The sequence below is a fragment of the Camelus bactrianus genome, chromosome 4 (genome assembly GCF_048773025.1).
Source record: "Camelus bactrianus isolate YW-2024 breed Bactrian camel chromosome 4, ASM4877302v1, whole genome shotgun sequence".
Lineage (NCBI taxonomy): Eukaryota > Metazoa > Chordata > Mammalia > Artiodactyla > Camelidae > Camelus > Camelus bactrianus.
In genome coordinates this window covers 69,692,149-69,710,400 of record NC_133542.1, presented here as the reverse complement: position 1 = coordinate 69,710,400, position 18,252 = coordinate 69,692,149, and the positions used below count along the sequence as shown (strand labels likewise).

The following is an 18,252-nucleotide window of genomic DNA, read 5'->3' as shown; positions in this document are numbered from 1 at the left end:
GAAATAGTTAAGAAATCTTTTCCAAGCAGCTCAAAAAAAAAAAAAATCAACAATTTACAGCACAGTCTTTGGTAATAATACTAATGAATTCCAGGAGGACATGCTTTAACCACTCTGCCACCACCCTTTCAGTGATTAAAGACAGACCTGAAATAACGGGGATGTGAGAAGGACCAGCGGGGGTGGGGGCGGGCCTGATCTGTCAATGGGGAGGCCCTGTGTGCCACCAACAAGGCCAATTTTTTGGATGCTTAACTCACTCACACACAGAGAGGAAGACTCGACAGTTCTAAATAATGGTTATTAATGGCTCCCTCCTCCAAAGTGACAAATTACTTCTGGAATTTGGACTCGAGGAGGTATGAAGGGTGAAGGCAACGTGACAGGAAATGCCAGCACCCGGGGTTCCTGCTCACTCTGCGGTGGAGCAGGGCCTGGCCCTGGAAACAGTGGTGGTCAAGGACCCTCCTCTCTGGGCTTTCGGCGGTGCTACAAGGGCCGTGACCACAGCCACCCCTACCAGGCGTCTGAGAGCATCTCATATCCATGACCAGGGCAATGAAAGGCTTCTCATCCCACCTCCCGGTGGGGAATGTGGAATGCCAGGCACATCGTAACGGGGAGGTGAGACCTGGTCTCAGCCCCACTCTCCCCACGGGCACAGCACCCAGTCACCTCCGCCAGCCCCGTTGGAACCTTAGGGTTAGACTAGACAGTCACTAGAACTGGGGCTTCTATAAATAACTTGGGATCAAGAAAAACAACCATCACATCATTTATCTTTCAAAATCCAAGAGACAGTGAGGGCTCAGGACGGCACTGCCTTAACTAAAAATGAACACTTGTGTAGAATTTCAAACTATTTAAATATATATTTCAGGATAGATGTCTAATCTCGACTGGGGAAGATTTAACTGAGTGAAGAAAATGCTTTCTTAGAAAAATGTCAGAGACCATACTCCTTTAAAGCTTCAGAGTTTTCAGTTTCTTAAGCTACCATCCTTGGACCAATCTATTATTTTTCAAGTCACTGATTACTCAAGAAACAAAAAAGAAAAAAAAAAGGGAAACTAACTTTCATAGCTGCAGCAGCACTCCAAATCACAGTATTTATTCACTACATTTTAGTTTTATTACACTTGAACCCTACAGTGCCAAAATACCTACCTCTATTATGAAAGAGATGAAGAAAAAAGCCAAGCCTGGGACGGAGGGCAGCACACTTCCATTCCAGATGATCTAGTCTCATCTTATGAACTGAAATATTTAAAGAGTCTCTAAACCTCACTGACCCGGCTTTTAAAAACAAGGAACACATGGGCACGCTAGCTTTTCATCTTCTTCCAGCCTACTAAAATATCCGCTTCTCCAAAATTCAAGAGTAATGAGGCTGCCAAAGCCAGATTCATGAAAGGCCCTGTGCGTGAGAGCGCAGGCCAGGCGGTGAGCAGTTTGAACGAAAACAAACCCTATCAAAGAACCAAAGGCACGTTCTTCCCCTTCTTGCCCAATCAATCTTGAAAGCTGTGCAAAACAATTTGCTTAGCAAAATGAAGCAATGACTAATTAGGAGGTGGAATGTGGGCTCTGGGCTGGAAGAGTTTACGCCTGTGTTTGGTCCTGGGAGAGCCCATGTCACTGGCTGCAGGAGACACTGAGGTGCAGGGAAGCCCCGAGGCTCCTGGAAGGCAGAGAGGACAGGAGGGTGGGACCTGGGCTCCAATCCTGGCTCCTCTGAGTCCTAACGCTCTGCCCTTGGCTAAGTCACCATCTCTCCAAGCTTTGGTTTTCTTGTTTCTTGAAAAATGAGGACACGATTATTCACCTCACTGCATGGTTGTGAAGATTAAAACAATATATATGGAGTGTTTACACAATGCCTGGCACAAGATGCTCAAAAAATTGTAGCTGAAATAATAACGATGATGGTGATAATCATATTTATTCTGATAATTATTAATATTATTATTCAACTGGAAACAAAACATCTGCTGCTCAAGAAGGGAGTTCAGGCTGGATGCTACCCTACCCACAGGCAAAAGCCCCACCCAAACAAGTCCAAAAGGCCTTCGAAAAGTTACTGCAAGCAAAGGATTTTATTAAATATCCAAATTGATAATTGAAACCCGGCCTTGAAATAGAATAGCATGGGGGTGGGGAGGGCAGGGGCAGTAAAATACCAGGAAATTTCGCTTAACACTCATTTTTGCTTTGGCGGCTAGATTTACACTGAGAGGCCCAGGTGAAATATTCCATGGAGCTCCCTGCAAATAGACTGTCAGCTTCCACTCTGATAAAAGGTAAAATATCCTCCTCTAAGTGGTCTGGTTCACAAAACCGACCCTAAAGTGAACTGATAAATCTGTTCTGACACACGGAACACTATTTTCATAATCCTGAAAAAGGCCTTTCTCCAGACCCTGGAGCTTAAACCAGCTGTGCCAAGAGCCCTCGCACACTTGAGAAGCAGGCATGGGAATCATTTCACATTATAACCCCGCTTTCCGGAACAAGCAGCAGCAGCACGCATAACCGTTGCGCCCACCAAGAAAAGCAAGACTCCCACAAAGTCACAAAAATCACAACGATAACACATTTACAAGCCGCAAAGACCTTGTCAAAGAGCGGATGTGTGAGTGAAGGCGGGGGAGGCCAGCTCAGAGGGGGACGTCTATTGACTAATAGTCGATTCTTCATTAAATAGAAGCTCTGACTTCCCAAGAAGCCGTATTAAAAATTAATATCAAAAAAGTGTATTGCTCAGCCTGAAACTCATCATTCATATCTAACAATGCCAAACTGCATTCTAATGAAATTTCGCCTTCGAAATCACTCTGACACCAAAACTAAGTCTGATACCGTTACAAACGCAGTTGCAGCTCTGTGACACAAGCGTTTCAAAGATATTCAAATAACCTTAGTCTGTAGGTCTCCTTCACTCCACCCTCATGATCACCAGAATAAATCAAACTGCCTGTTGCCCTGCTTCGTCGCGGGCTCTGGAGCCCTTCACAGGGACCCTCTCGTGTATGGCCCCCACATGCTCTCCTCAGGCATCCATCACAGCTCACATGGACTGGCCCCTGGCCAGTGTCCACACATTTCCCTCAAAGAGTGAATGCCGTGAGCGCCCCGGCCACACGTGCAGGCTCCAGGCGGTCCTCACCTCCCAGCTGCGGGCAGGTCAGGAGCCTGGAGAGGCTGCAGGTGAAGACAGCCGCGACACCTGGGGCTGCACCCCAACCGCCAGCCCCTTGAGGCACACGCTCCACTCAGCTGTGAACAGGGGACCATGAGCCTCAGGGCACGGGGACGGCCTGCCAGCCAAGGGTAGCTCACCTGCTGGGGTTCAAACCCCAGCTCTGACACTTAGCTGTGTGACCTTGGGAAAGGAATTTAACCTCTTTGATCTCAAGTTTCCTCATCTTAAAAAGGAGGGGAAAACAGGACGCAACTCACAGCTGTTTTAGGATTAAGTGAGTTTTTATTTGTTAAGCACTTGAACAGGGCCTGACACCCAGTAAATGTAATATAAGTCTCTGTTGGTTGGATGGATGGACAGAGGGAAGGAGAGATGTATAAATATACGATATCTGGTCCCATGTATCTAAACCAGCTCACTTCACACATTCAGTAAGTATTTTCTGAGTGCCACCATATGCCAGGCTCCTGGACTTCAAAGGCCCTACCATTTGGGGGCCACACATTTTTCACTGAATACTTACTGTATCACATGAGGTGATGCAGTTGAAAGTACTTGCTAAATTTTGATACACAGTGATGCAATATTATCATCATTATTTCTGTGACTAACCTTTTCTGAGTCTTTAAAGAAGAAAAAGGAAACGGGAGAATCCCTGTCATCAATAAGTCAGCAAATCTAGTCATAAGACCAAAGATAAATATGACAATGACAGGGAAACATGAAATGCCAAACTGTACGATGCAGGCGACTGGAGGAGAGGAAGACAGAAAATGACACGACTGGGTTTTCCAGAAGAGGCGAGGGTGCGGCTACGTCTGGAGGGTGGACAGCAACAAGCTTCAGCATTCTGGAGTCCAGTCTGCCCCTTTCGGGGCGGGGGGAGGTTGGCACAGGGGCTGGGAGAGCAGAGGTGAATCTGGAATGAGGACAACGTGACCAGAAACCAGGAGACCAGCCGAACGCGAGATGACTGGGAGGCACGTCAGTTAACAGGAAGCCAGTGAAGGCTCCAAACAGAACAAAGAACGTGTGCATGTTTGAAAATCCCAACAGGATGGCAGGCAACCTGGGACTTTAAAGTTCCAGGCAAAGAATGTAAGCGTGGACTGTTTACCTGAAATAATACTGAGCCCCAGAAGCGAACCTCTAATCTAACTGATTCCGTGTTCTGATCCCACCCCTCCAGAGGGTTCCTCTTGGTGATATCCCTGTGGTTGATGCTTTCAGTTGGAGTGGGTGGAGGTACCACAAGCAGAGTGAGGACACTTGCACTGTGCGGTGCCCACACTCACGCCCCCTGTGCTGGAGCGACAAAGCCGGGTTACCGCCTCCGTCTTCAGAGGAAGGTGGCTTCAAGGAAGGATACAAACACGTTGAGTCCCCTATCTTCACAAATGTGTGTGGTTTTTGTGTAAATGAAAAGGACGGCTAATTCTTCCAAGTAAAGCCCAACCCACAGTTACGCCCGGACATGCCTTGCAGAGGGACGAGGTCCTGTAGGCCTCACTGGGACAGTAAGGCCCATGCCCCTGCCAGGGGGACCAGGGCAGAGTGCTGCCCGGGCCCATGTACCTCAGACCGTCTCTACTGTGGAAGTGAAGCTCAAAGTCCACGTCATAAGTTGTTCACTATTAGAGGAAAAAAGAACCACTGGACTCAGCACTTGGCCTTGCCTTCTCATCTTACCTGATGCAGGACACACACAGCCCTTCTCATAAATGAGGAACTTTTATTAAACAATGGCTTTCAACTCCAAGATGAATTCCTCCCAATCCTCTGGGCCAAGCCTTCTCCTATTAAACCTATAAAGGAGGAGAAACTGCCAGGCCTCCACATAGGCAAATACCCTCAGGCCAGTTCTGGCCACCAGGTGGGGTGGGATGGGGGCGGGCAGACACCTCGGCAGGAAAAGGAAAACAGCCCCCCTGATCTGTGCAATCCTGGGACCCCCGTTCAAGTCCTGCAACAACACAGCAGGTGACATCATCTCCTGCGGTATGAAGACCATCTTATAATCAGACACTTACAGGAGGCAGCCAAGGGTTTTAGGCTGTCAGCTCAGACAATGGGACTGTGGCCGGTGAGCTAAGGCTTTGGCCCTGCAGCAGGCTCACTCGGTGGGTGGATCCAGTGGTACACTGATCCCGTGTCGGCAGGACGGTGCGGTCAGGGGGCCAGGACGGAGCCCAGCAGCTCACGGGCTTCTGACAGCGGGTGTGATGTGGACGAGCCCGGGCACACATGGCCTGAATGCTAGATCACTGCGCACGGCTTTCTCTCTCCTTTAGGAAGAGCCATTAACCTTTTAGATGACAGCCCTGGGGTCGGAGTGACGGAACAGTTTTTGAGGTCAGCAAGGAGCTATGTTCTCAAAACCTGACATCGACATGCAAAAGTTGTGACTGAATCCTGGTGTCCCTGAGAGGAAGACTAAATGCATGTGACAGATCTTCTGCAATCAAAATGCCCCATTTCCCAGAGTATCTGTCACAGATTGATAACATCCATGCAAAAAGTTAAGTACAATTATGTCTGTCACTAAGAAACATACTTCGGAACGTGTGACTGACAACTTGCTGGAAGCTGACAAATCACCGGAAGATTCCCGGGACAACGCAGAGCAGCGCCTTGCACCTTATAAGGGAAGCTGGGCCCCAACCTACACCGACACCGGGGAGACGCTCCCGGGAGGCCGCAGGGCAGGATTCCAGGGCCGGGGAAGGAGCGGCCGCTGTGGCTCAGGGAGGGAAGATGACACTTTCTCCCAGGGGTGGTGTCAGTGGAGGATCACAGGATGAGCCTATGGCCTGAGGTCTGGGGAGCAGATTGAACTCTGGAACCACAAGGCCACCCCAGCCCACATCCACCCAGACGGGAAAGCCCTGGAAACACCACACTCTGGAGGCCAGGTGATTTATTTCAGCTGGACTCTGAAAGGGACAAAAATACCTGCAGTGCAGCTCCCACACGCCAACACTGGGATGGAGACACGGGGCGGCCCGATGAGGGCCCTCAGTGCCTCCACCCGGGGAGGGCGCCACAACAGCCACTCCACAGGCCTCCACACTTGGTCCCCGACCCCAGCTCCGGCTCCTCCAAGTCACCGGTGGCAAGGCGACTGCGGGCGGCCCTAACGTGCAGGCTTGCTGTCTGGACTTTAGCTAGGGTCAGGGAATCCGATACATTTCTTAAAAAGGCTTAAGAAGAACCACTGAAGGTCAGACAAATCCAAATGCTGTCTGAATACTGCCAGCCGCTGGGTGCAAATGACCTCTTTAGTTGTTTTATTCAATGCCATGAGGTTTTTTACCTTTGGGGAGTTCTCCATATTAATTTTTTTAATGTTAAGCCCAAACCTACCACCCTGTAACTTTAGTTCACTTGATCGAATTTTGCCTTCAGGGGCTCCCAACGCCGCATCCCCACCTGGAAACACTTCTCCTTTCCCTTCTACACGTTGACCATTTAGATACCTGAAGCCAGAGGCTGCATCTCTACTCAGATCAAAACTCGGTGATTCCTCACACTCAAGTTCAAATCTCGATCCAGGTTAACTTTTACAGGGTGGTGGATGGCAGTGGGCGTGCCCCTCCTGACGGACCTGACCGGCGCGGGACACCGCGTCACAGAACGTGCCTCACCATGCACACCGGGCTGTACTGCAGCCACTCAAGCTCGTGCCCAGCCCCATCATTTCCCACAGACCGCCACTAAGCCCGGTCTCCTCAATTTTGTTCCCGTGCAATTGATTTTTTGAACCTCAGGGGCTCTGTCCGTTCTCACCCATCACCTTTCATCTCCCGGTTGCAGCAGGGTGTTCTGGCTGCAGAGAAGATGCAGAGTATTGATTCTGTCATTCAGCACATCAGCTCTCCCTAATGATTCTGTGTCATCTGCAAATTTGATAAGCATGCCTCTGATGTCTTTATCAAGCCACTGGTTCTACTGTTCAGCAAGCCGGGGGGCAGCAGTCTACCAGGGCCCCTCCTGGGAGGGCACAAAACTGTGCATTCATCCACATTCTGGAGCTACTGGTGCTCCATCAATTGCAAATCCACCTGCCTCCCTGAGCCTTTCCAAACCTTGGTACCAGCCTCAGTAGAACCTTCTCTTTCCAGTAGAATCACATGTGAGAGAGAAGTGGGGGCTCTGGCTGAAGTGAGAAGGTGCTTCCTCTAACTGCACCTGCCTGAAGGCAACAGTGCAGAAGAGAATCAGAAAAGCCCAGATTCAGGGACCCTAACATTTGCTGTTCCACCCCAGGCTGACTCGCAAAGCTGAGGCCAGCCTGGGAGAGAAGTGGGGACGTGGGAGCGTGCCTGAGGCCAAGGCCAGGCCCATCCTGCTGACCAGTGTGTGTGAGGTGGATGGGCAGAGGATGGAGCAGTACTGCTGCCCAGAGAGGAAACAGAGGCTCCACTTCACCAGATGAAGTGGCATGCCCTTCCTCACTTGGAAACTGTCAAGAAATGAGGGTAGAGATGCATGTGTGGGAGATAAAGGTTTGCTGGATGAGGAAGAGGAGCTCTGCAAACACCTCTTATCCTGCCTTTTGCCACGAACTTCAAACACTGTGTCCAATTCACTGGATACAGCCAAGGGGCGTCCATCTCTTCGGGGGGCTGCCCATCCTGAAAGGACAACTCCTATCATCTGAGACCAGCACTCTGCAACAACAGGGAGGAAACAGGCAGGAAGTGCTCGTTCCAAGGAAGGCCGATCTGCTAGGACTATAAGGCCCTCAGGTGATGACCCAGTGTCTCTGAAAACCCCAAATGGCCCCCTTTGTCTGAAATAAACTGGGGATGAAAGCTCGCCAAAAAACAGCAGGAAATTCTTTGAAATATGAGTGACAGCAGAAAAAAAGGAGGCGGAGCACACGTTTTTAGCTTTTGAGACACAAGCTCCGGCTTAAGAAGGCAACAAGGTCTGCTACTGGCCCTCCCTGGCTCCCTTCACTCCCCACAGGGATTTGCAGGGGCAGTGTCGGGGAAAAGGGCCTGTCCCGCTGCCCCTGGCTCAGGAACCTGCCCGCCGGTCCCCCAGCCTCCTCCAACTTTGGTCAGTAGAGGGCGCTGCATCACCACGCTCTCACTCCAGCCTTGGTTTTGCAACTTGATCCCTGGGTCCACACAAAGACCACAGTTGAATATTACGATTCTGGTTCAACATTACAAGAGAAAGAAGCAGCGAAACACAAACTTGCTATTTTATGATGATATCATCTATGTAAGAAGTACACAGAAAAATGACTTGAAGGAAATACAGCCAAAGGTTATGAGCCTTTGCTCACTGGAGATGGAATTTGTTTTTTCATTATTTTCTAAACTCTCAGTTTTCTATAAGCTACAATTCCTCTCATAATCCGAAAAATCTGAGGCGTACTTAGGGACTTGGGAGTCGTCTAGGGGTGGGGAGGCTGCAGCATAGGGTCCTAGGCCACTGGAGAAGCATTTATTGCAAAACTGAATACATGCCTGTACCTGGGCTGAGCTCTGGGAGATAACAGGCCCTGGACAAAATCCCTGCCTTCAAGGAGTTTACAACATGATCACAAAGTGAAGGCATAATGGCTGAGAAGCGTTCTGAGGGAAGAGCCTGGCATAGGCACAAGGCATTCAGGGAAGGCTTCCTGGGAGAGGTGGCATTTGAGTTGACATCTAAGGTCGAGGATGCGAGACATACCCGATGCACAGGTGTCCACATGAGCAAAGGCACAGAAGCACAAAACAGGAAGGGAAGAAGAGGCTACAGGTTCAAAGTTTGAGGCTTGGGGACGGAAAATACTGCAAGCCCTGGGAGCCAGACGTGGAGACCTCCACCCTACAGGCCCACTGCAGACCCCCACAGTGGGAACACAAGCAGCACCCACAGCTCCACCAGAGAGCAAGGTGTCAGGCTCCTCTGGTGACAGATTCCAGAGATCTGAAGCCTCATGGAATAAAGTAACATACTCATCATTTCATAAATCTTCAATGGAAAATTTGAATAATCAGCATTTCATTTTTTTAAATGAAGACACTGGATAGGAAAACAATACAAAAATTGAAGAACACGCACAAAAAAATCCCTGATGAACCAGGAGGCTCACAGAGGTGTGTATGCCACCTGTAAATTACCACACAGTGAGAGAGGAGAGCTTGGGAGAGACAAGTGGTTTTTACTGGGAAGCCTTAATGTAACATTCCATTATCCCACTGCATACTGGCTTAACTCAGTCAAATCAGAATACATTTTATATTGACTATTTTGACATTTGTTTTATATGGCAAGTAAAACAAAACTGATCCAATTTCCTTGCAGCCATTGTAAACCATAAACGATACAACAAGAGGTTATAAAACACACAAGCCTTAGAAGCCTTGTTCTGAGGCACTGCCTCCAGCTCCTGTGTTCTCGGGTCCCCTGGCTTCTGCTGCTGGTGACTGTGTTCTCAAGCTGATCAACAAGCTTCTGGGGAGATCACTCTTCCTGCTTTAACCAGGAGAATCTGTGCTCATGGAAAGTTAAAACCTGCTCTGAGGAGGCGCCTATTTCTAGGCCCTTCCAGACCATGTGACATCAACAGGGAGCAGCTGTAGCCTCTCCAGGGCCCCGAGCACAGGTGAAGGTAATCGCAGCGAGGACTCTGGGCATCTAGGCAAGAATTTGCAACTGCTGAACTAAGCTGCGGGAGCCTCGTGTTCCTAAACCAAAGACGCTCCCCTGCTCAACCCACAGCTCTGGGAAGCCCGCTAGCTAGTCACAGCTCTGCACACCAAAGTGAAACTGAAAACCACTACTCAAGCTTAAGGCGATGCCAGAGGTAATTAAGTTTCAGTACTTGGTTTGTGAAACTGCACGAGAAAGACTAGACTGTCTTTGCGGAGGGTGTCCCGAAGGACAGTCCCCTGAGCTGCCTGTGACAACGGCGTTCTTTTGAGGGAGGGAAGCTCCGTGGGGGGACCAGGGCCAGAGGGCCGGGCTACACACCCACTTCTCTGCACTCCCGGGGGGCAGCGTGTGACTGTGGGGCCTGCGGAGGATCCCCCTTCCCCCCTAACAGTTTTGTCCTGTTCCTGACAGGTTTTGTTCATCTCTCTTCGCCCACGTGGAAGCTTTGCGATCCAGTCTCACTGACATTACGTCCATCTCCGTCTCGCCAATTCTTACCTGTTTTATTTACTTTCGTAATTCCTTTCTCAAACTTAATCTATCGTTGCTGTTTGCTCCTTGTCCTCTAATAACTTAGCCGCTAATGACGCAGAGGATTTTGGTCTGCCAGGGTTCTCTGTGCCATCTGCTTTTGCAGACGGGCTTGAGACCACTACGACCTCTGCTGCGGCTAAAATCAGGTAAAATCAGGTGCAGAGACCAGGTTGGTCACCCAAGTTTCTTTGTGGAAACAACTATTAAAACCAACAACCCCCTCACCACAGAAAAACTTCTCACTATACTCTCATACCCTAATGACCCATTTCTTAGTTTTCTGCTCACTGGGAAAAGAAACAATATGAAAACAAAAAAAAATTACGTACCAACCCTCCTGGGGTTAAACAAGTTGCTAGCCAAGGCAGAGAAGGAACCCCACCTTTTACGGCCAGCGTTCCCAGCCGCATGGCTACAAATCAGGGGTCTGTGTGCAGCTATGAGCTCTTTAGAAGAGCAAACCAATTCTAAATTGCATATTCTATTGTTTTAGAAGCCTGCAGAATATGTACAATAGAATACAGAATGGCCTTCACATTTGTGTAACGTGAAGATTTCTAATTGGTTTTGCAAAATCTCCTCTAAAGGTATATTGCTTCTGTAATGTCTCAGCAGATACTAAGTGCAGGCGTCCTAAAATGTTACGCACCGGGACCCAAGAGCACATGACTATCACATGCATGACAGCACGAGATGCCGCTGACAGGGCCTCACCTGGGAAGGTTGGGGGCCGGGGTGGAAGCAGCTGATGACTGGGAAGGCGTAGTGGGTTGAGATGAGTCATGATTTCTTGGTACTCTGCCCATTCGATACCAGATTCCCATGCTGTTCAGTTCCCTTTGGGAGAAAAGAGAAATCTTCATGGCACCTTCAGCACAAAATTACCTGAGCAACAAAGCAAACCAACTCACTGAGGAGAATCATAGCCTCAAATACCAGGGAATCGATTCTCGCCCATGAAGGTGGTTACATCACCTCCGTTTGTGCTCTGAGTGTCGCGGTTTAGCACCTCACGTGAGGGCAACGTCCCAGCTCGGCAGGCCATCTTCCTCACCGACCCCGATGGCTTTCCTACTACGTGCTATCAACAATTTCCTTGGTTCTCAGTCTGCAAAATTCTTATCTTGCCGTTTCATTGTGGATGTTTCTGTGACAATCCACTTTGTAGGGTCAGGGTGAGACAGGTGAGCAATGGCTGACCCGTATTCCCGGTTTCTAACTACGAGGAGAACGAGCCCCGCCCCGCTCCACGCCAGGCTCCAGGCCCAGGAGAAAGCGCCCTACTGCCCGGGCGTCACCTACAGTTGGCCGGGTTCTCAGGGTTAGTCTGGGAGACATCTTCACACCATAAAGCCCGAGGCACGTGCCCCATGAGCCACCACGACTCAGGGTGGTGACGAAAGAGCCTGGCAGACACCACGTCAGGGTTCCTGCTCCTTGACCTGCATGCCCACCACAGCCCGACCCCACGCCACTCAGTCACGGGCATTTATGAGACAGGTGTGCCCTTAGGAATGGCAATGGGATTATTTTAGCCACAACCAACTTCTAACTACTCAGCTGGACCACAGAACTGCATGCTGGGGTGTAAAGGGAGAGCATTTCTCCAAAAACTGAGAACAGATTTATCCAGGGGATACTTCTAGGAGCTTCTGAGCACCCCACAGGAACTATCCTAAACCACAGTCAATTCTTATTAGGCGGCTGCCTCCAATCAGCTGCACTGATTTCTCCACCTCTTGGTCACGGCCACGGTCAGGCCTCAGAGGAACCACTCCCAGTCTGAGGTTTCCGTCTCCCCAGACAACAAACCTCTAACTTTTGCAAAGAAACGTATTGAATTGTGCCCATTTTGGGAAAAAGTGACGAAGTTCTGAACACTGAATTCTCTTTCCTTAAAGATAACACTGGAATTGCCTTCTTCTAGAAAATAATTTTTGTCCCAAGATGAAACAAAAATACATTTTATTTAGCAATCTTTTCAAAATGATATAAAAAAGAGTCTAGTTTTGATTATCAAGACATATATGGTAAGAATCTATTCTTTAGAATTGTTTAAATTGGTTAAAATTGAATCTTCTAAAGTAGTATAGTTTGTAATTTACAAAAGCTGAATACACACAGTAACTGAATACACATAATATACGCAGTAACTGAAATTAGACCTTAAAAGTTCATTACTAAATTGTTGGTTTCTACTATTTGTATGTAAGTGGCTGTTTCTAAGGTACCTGAAGTATGGTTATTTTCTTAACTATTTCCTACTCCTGTTATCCTGTTTATTTAATGAATTTAAACCGTGTTGTAAAACGGGATTTTTCAGTGTATAGAAAGGGGGTGATCACAGAGTCCTCCTTAAGGACCACAAAATCTCAAGACAGAGCATTCAGACTCCACAGCTGAAAAGTCCAAACAAGCCACTGTGCCAAGATGAAGATGTCTATTCCTGTGATGCCCGCTCCCCACGTGCTTCACACAAACCCCGCAGATCCCTCTATGCCCAGCCCACATGCAGCCTCTGAGAAAAGGCCGTGGCTTTTAAAGTAAAGGGGACTGTCTGGGTTCAAATGTGCAAGAGGCAAAACAGAGCCCAGCCCAGCCCAGATCCAAGAGGCCAACCTCAAAAGTCAAGAAGGAGAACGCATCTGTGGGTACCTGCAGGGACAAGCGAGATGCTTCTTACAAAGCTGGCCAGGGAGACAGCACATGGCCGGGGGGCTGGAAACTACCACACTATTAACTTGAGAGACCCGAATTTTAGTTGACTGAGTATAATGAATGAACATCTATTATCTTTTGAACATCCAGCATCCATTCACCCCCTATTCTGACTCTATCCGCCCCTTCTGTATTTAGAGGGGCAGCCACCCCTCCTCATTCCTGGTCCCTGAGTTTCAGTGGAGCTGACTGCACTTTTAGCTCAGGCCTGGTCAATCAGAGAAGGACATTTTCCAGGTGTAGTGATGGGCTCAGGGTGCACATGACCCTGGTGAGATCAACCAAGACCAATAAGAACGACTCCTACTGTGGAGAACACAGGTTTGATCTTTGCCTCGGGACTTGAACCTGGAGGAGAAGTAGGTAAAGCTCGCGTACCACAACTCCTGAACTAGGGAGGAACACGTCTTGGAATGGTGTCTCCCCCACCCACCGAGGAATCAGAGTAAGGAGGAGAGGGGAAACCAGATCCTAGCGACACCCTCTGAGCAGCCACTTCCAGCCACCCCTGATGCCATCCTGCCCCACAAACTCTACTGTTATGTCAGTCAACAAATTCTTTCTTCTGTTTAATCCAGCCTGGCTTAGGTTTCCTGTCACTTACAATCAAGAGTCCAAATGAAATCCCGAGGTTCCTTGTACTCAGTATTCATGAATACTAGGCCCGTGCCCGGTGCTGAGGCTACCAGGTCAAGGGCACAGTGGGCCAAGCCCTCCAGCAGTTCCCTGCTTATCAGGGAAGAGGAACATCGGACCAAAACACTGCACACGGAAATACCCTGTGATCATGTAATATTCACCTTTCTTCTCCACTGAGAACCCTCCAATGGTTTTCCGGCACGATTGGACTAAGATCCAAACCTCCACCATGTTTCACGAGGTCCCACTGAGCACTGCCCCACCTCCTACTCCTTCTGGCTCACCACCTCAGCCACACCTGGCTGCTCTCTGCCCCAGACCCATCTCGCCATCCCCACTGGGAGGCTGGCCCTTCCCCTCTGCCTCCAGATCCCTGAGGGCTGGTTTCTTCCCTACACTTAGGACTGTGCTCACATGTCACCCTCCCGACCCCAGGCTGAAGAGCCCCCATTCCTTTCTGCCTCACTTTCTTCACTAACTGAAATGGTCTCGCTCAGTGTTTCTGGTTTGATGCTGGTCTCTCGCTTTCCGAACACCAACTCCACGGGAGGCGAGCTCTCGGCCTCACTCACCACTGCTTCCAGGGGCCTGGACCCCAGGGTAGGAAACGGGCATCCAGAAAATGCAATGGGGCGAGTAAAGAGGGGGAGCGCGGAGGCCCTGTGGTCCGAGGGAGAGAGCACCTTGGCTTCAGGCATCTGGAAAAGCCCAGAGAGCCTGAAGGAGGAACACGCAGGAGGGGGAAGGAAGGGCCTTTCGATGGAGCACAAGAGGTCAGGGGGGTGCTCTGTGAGGCTGCCCCACCAGCAGGAGGGCAGTGAGGAGAGCCATGGCCGGAGCCTAGGGGTCACACAGACAGCCGGTCTCAGGACTGGGTCCCCGGGAGCCACTGGAGCACTCTCGGCAGACAGAAGATAGAGACTGGTGTCACTAAGACTTACCCAATGAACGTGTACTGGGGAGGGGCCTGCTTGGTCCGGCCCATGATCCGAATGTCACAGATGGCGGCTTCGGTTGAATCCCGTGGGATAAATTTAATGCACAGCCTCTTCTTTCTAAAAGCCACTTCCTCTGAAGGAAAGGACGACAAGAAAAGGTATGAGTCTTCCAGAGAGGCCAACCACTCTGTTCTGAGCACCACGTCTTCTGTCATGTCCCCTTCCCAGCAGTGCAAGTGACCTGCCATCCTGGTCGCCCAACAGAAGGGCCAGGCTCCACCCTCCAGACACCCCACGGTGGGCCTGTCACCCTGCCCTGCCTTCAGGGCCTGACCCCCATGTCCCCTGCTGAGAAGGGGCCCGCGGGGCACACCCATCTCTTCAAGGAGCGGCCGCCTGCAAGAAACCCAGGGCCCGGCCTCTGAAAGCCACCCCTCAGTCTGCTCACAGCTCCAGCCATCAGATACAGACCCACGGACACCCCGAGAGTTAAAATATTTTACTACGTGAACTTTTTACTTTTTTACTTTTTCTTACAGCAATTTTCAAACATTCCCAAAAGTAGAGAGAACGGTTAGATGAATTCACGTGTTCCCATCATCCGGTTTCAGTGCTGTCAACTGCTCTCACCTTCTCCCCACCCCTTGGCTTTGCTGGAGACGCGCAGGGAGCATCCGCGGCAGACTATTTTTCCTAACGTTACCACCACGCCACTCTCATTCCTAACAAAATGAGCAACGGCTCCTTAATTTCATCCAACAGTCTACATTCAGGTTTTCTCCATTACCTCAGCAATGTCATTTAACTGTTGGTTTGTCTGGACGTCTGCACACAGAATTTGGTTGTTAGGTCTCTTGTTCTGTAACAACCTCTCTGCCTTCCCGTTACCTTCAGGGCACTGATAGGCTGGAGAACCGGGGCAGTCCCCTGTACTTCCTGTAACCTGGCAGAGTGAAAGGCTCCATGAGACGCAGGTTACACTGCTTGGAAAGGAACACTTCACAGGTGGTGTGTGTTCATCATGTGGCGTCACATCACGAGGCCTGGAGGCCAGCTGTGCTGCCCTCGGTGGGTTCTGCTGCTGTCAGGCTGGTACTTTGGTTATAATGTCCCCAACAACCATGCTCTGAGTGGTTTTCTCATCCCCTGACGACTGTTCCCTAGATCCAAAATTTCATTAAAGGTGTCAAAACAGCGATTTTCTAATTCCATCAATCCTTCTGCGTTTATTAGCTGGAATTTTTCTATGTAAAAAAATAACTGATTCTTGAAAGACTTGGTCTCATTGAAACATGCACTGCTACAGGGAAGGAGAGATGCAATTCTTCTATTTATCAAGTCAGAGTAATGAGTTGGAGCCCTAGCAACCACCAATGGTGACCAACCATGTGTTTTTTGTTTGTTCATTTGTGGTTTTTAAACACGAGTTTCAATCAACTGCAGCCACCCAATACCTGAGTCAGATCTGGGTTGAAATTTCAGCTCCACCATTTTCTGGCACCATAACTGTAGGCAACTGACTTAATTTCTCCGAGCCCTGGATTCAGTATCTGTAAAAGGGAGTTAATGAAACCCTACCCCATAGGAACACTGAGGAAGCTGACATGTGATAACACACATGCTTCACTTAGCCCAGCACCAGGCACATAGTAGGTGCTCAGTAAAGAACAGCTGTGGATGTTCCTATCATCATTATAAGCACAAAATCTCTGTCAGTGTTTGGCATTGATTTTCAAGACCTTCCAGTTCTGTGGCAGAAATAAGCACATTTAAATCAGGGAGAAGTGAGTCCTGCTGCTGGACTTGCCTTTAACCAAGGGGAGATCAGAGTCAGGTGCTGATATTTTGCAGGGAGGGCTTGCTTTTTTAAAGACCCCGGTGGAAATTTAGAACCTTTGTGGGTTCTTTACCTAGGCGAGGAAACCGGGCTAGATCAGATCTACCAGCTGTGAGTAACCACACTGATCCAAACAGTGTGTCCATCAAGGCAGGGTGGTACCCTGGGGAAACCATCCACAGCAACCCTCCAGCTTCAAAAACTATTAGCTGAGAAGATCAGGCTTTTGACAGTGTGAAGTAGGTGAGCTCTCTCCTCAGAGTAAACAAAAATGCAGGTACGTTATGTACTTGCTTTGCCAGCTGCTCTTTGCTCCATTCCTCCATCTACAGCAAACGCGGGGTAAGAGATGGAGCCTCTAATTAAACACGCTTAAACAGGCCTAGTTTTAAGTAAACATACTATACAGAGTCAATAGAAATGTGCTCAGTCATGCTTATGAACACAGAGAAAGGACACAGCACTTTACTAAAACAAACAGTCTTCCAGTGTTTAAGTGCTATATGGATTGCAACAAACCATATTTTAAATTAATTACAAGCCTCTCATCTTTCTGGCTGGTTTTATAAAACCAGGGCTGTAAATGCTCTTAAACGTCACAGAGCTGACCATAGGTTCATCTGGCCAGCCTGGGTAAAGACTCCAGGAATGACCGTATGACCCTACATGAATGGGCAACCCCAAACCCACCCTCCTTGTGTGATAAGACACCTGTTGGAGATGCCAGAACCCGACCTCAGAATGTCCATGGGGCTGCAACCGACAACCTCCCAGTCACGGGGGAGAGGCCTCCCATCCAGGATCACTGGGGCCCCCCGGCAGCTGGATCACAGGACCCAGAAAGGACTCAGCCCTAGGCCTCCTTGCTTAACAGATTTAACAAATTGAGCGGAAGCCGAATGAGAAATCCCTTGTGGCTCTATACTACATGGTATGAAGACATTTTAAGCCAGTTAGTTGTCAAAAAAGAACACCAATGCACATTTCAAAACTAAGAAAAACACAGAGGAAAAGTAGGAAATTAATACAAATCTACAAGGCGATTTTAGCTCTTAAGCAGAACATTCGTGTAAGAATAAGCAAAGGTAGCAAGTAAACACTTGTGAAAATGTTCAGTCTCGCTAATAAATAATAAGTGAAAATTAAGTAAAATTAGAACAGTAAAACTAAATAAAAAATTTAAAGCCTATGCTGGCAGGCCTGTGGGAGACAGGTACAAGCCAGTATCATCAGTGGCAACATGAATTGGTATTTCTGGAAGTTAATTTGGCAACAGAGAGTAATAAAGCTTATTTTTATTGAGCCCAACCTCTGAGCAAGGCACTGTGTGTGGTGGACACCTTGGGCAATTCAAAGATGAATTAAACATGGATCTTGCCCTCAAGGAAAGAGATAAGTAGCAAAGACAAGAAGAGAACTTGTAAATGGCTATAATGCAAGCTAAAAACAACATTATGACGTGGGTAATATCCCCCCATTTTACAGATGAGGAAGCCAAAGCCCAGGAGGGTCATTTGCCCAGGGCCCCTCATTTGTAAGTGGCAGAGCTAGACTCAATAAAGAGTTTGACTCCAGAGCCTAAGTTCTTCCCACTACGCCAGGTGCAGTTTGTCCCAACAGGTAAAGACGGGAATTCAGAAGCAGAATCAACCACTTTCTTTGGCCTCCCACCACTGTCACTTGCATTTGCTTACTTTCCTGCCTCCCTTCAACAAATGAGTGCTGTA

The 18,252-nt window shown here is 48.9% G+C and overlaps 1 protein-coding gene across 9 annotated transcripts in view; it reads right to left on the bottom strand.

Moving 5' to 3' along the window:
* MVB12B (multivesicular body subunit 12B) overlaps positions 1-18,252 on the bottom strand; it is a 164,542-nt gene that overhangs the window by 88,458 nt on the left and 57,832 nt on the right. For 8 of the 9 annotated variants that reach the window (XR_006725314.2, XR_012506554.1, XR_012506555.1 and 5 more), the window contains exons 5-6: positions 14,692-14,821; positions 11,108-11,230 (exon numbers count right to left, since the gene is read on the bottom strand). Coding sequence is in view for 6 of the 9 variants with exons in the window: in XM_074362235.1 (XP_074218336.1) it covers positions 11,108-11,230; positions 14,692-14,821 (253 nt within the window). In the remaining 3 variants the exon portion in view is untranslated. Of the gene's footprint in view, positions 1-9,239; positions 9,842-11,107; positions 11,231-14,691; positions 14,822-18,252 lie in introns of those variants that run through there. The other variant, XM_074362237.1, reaches the window with a different exon arrangement.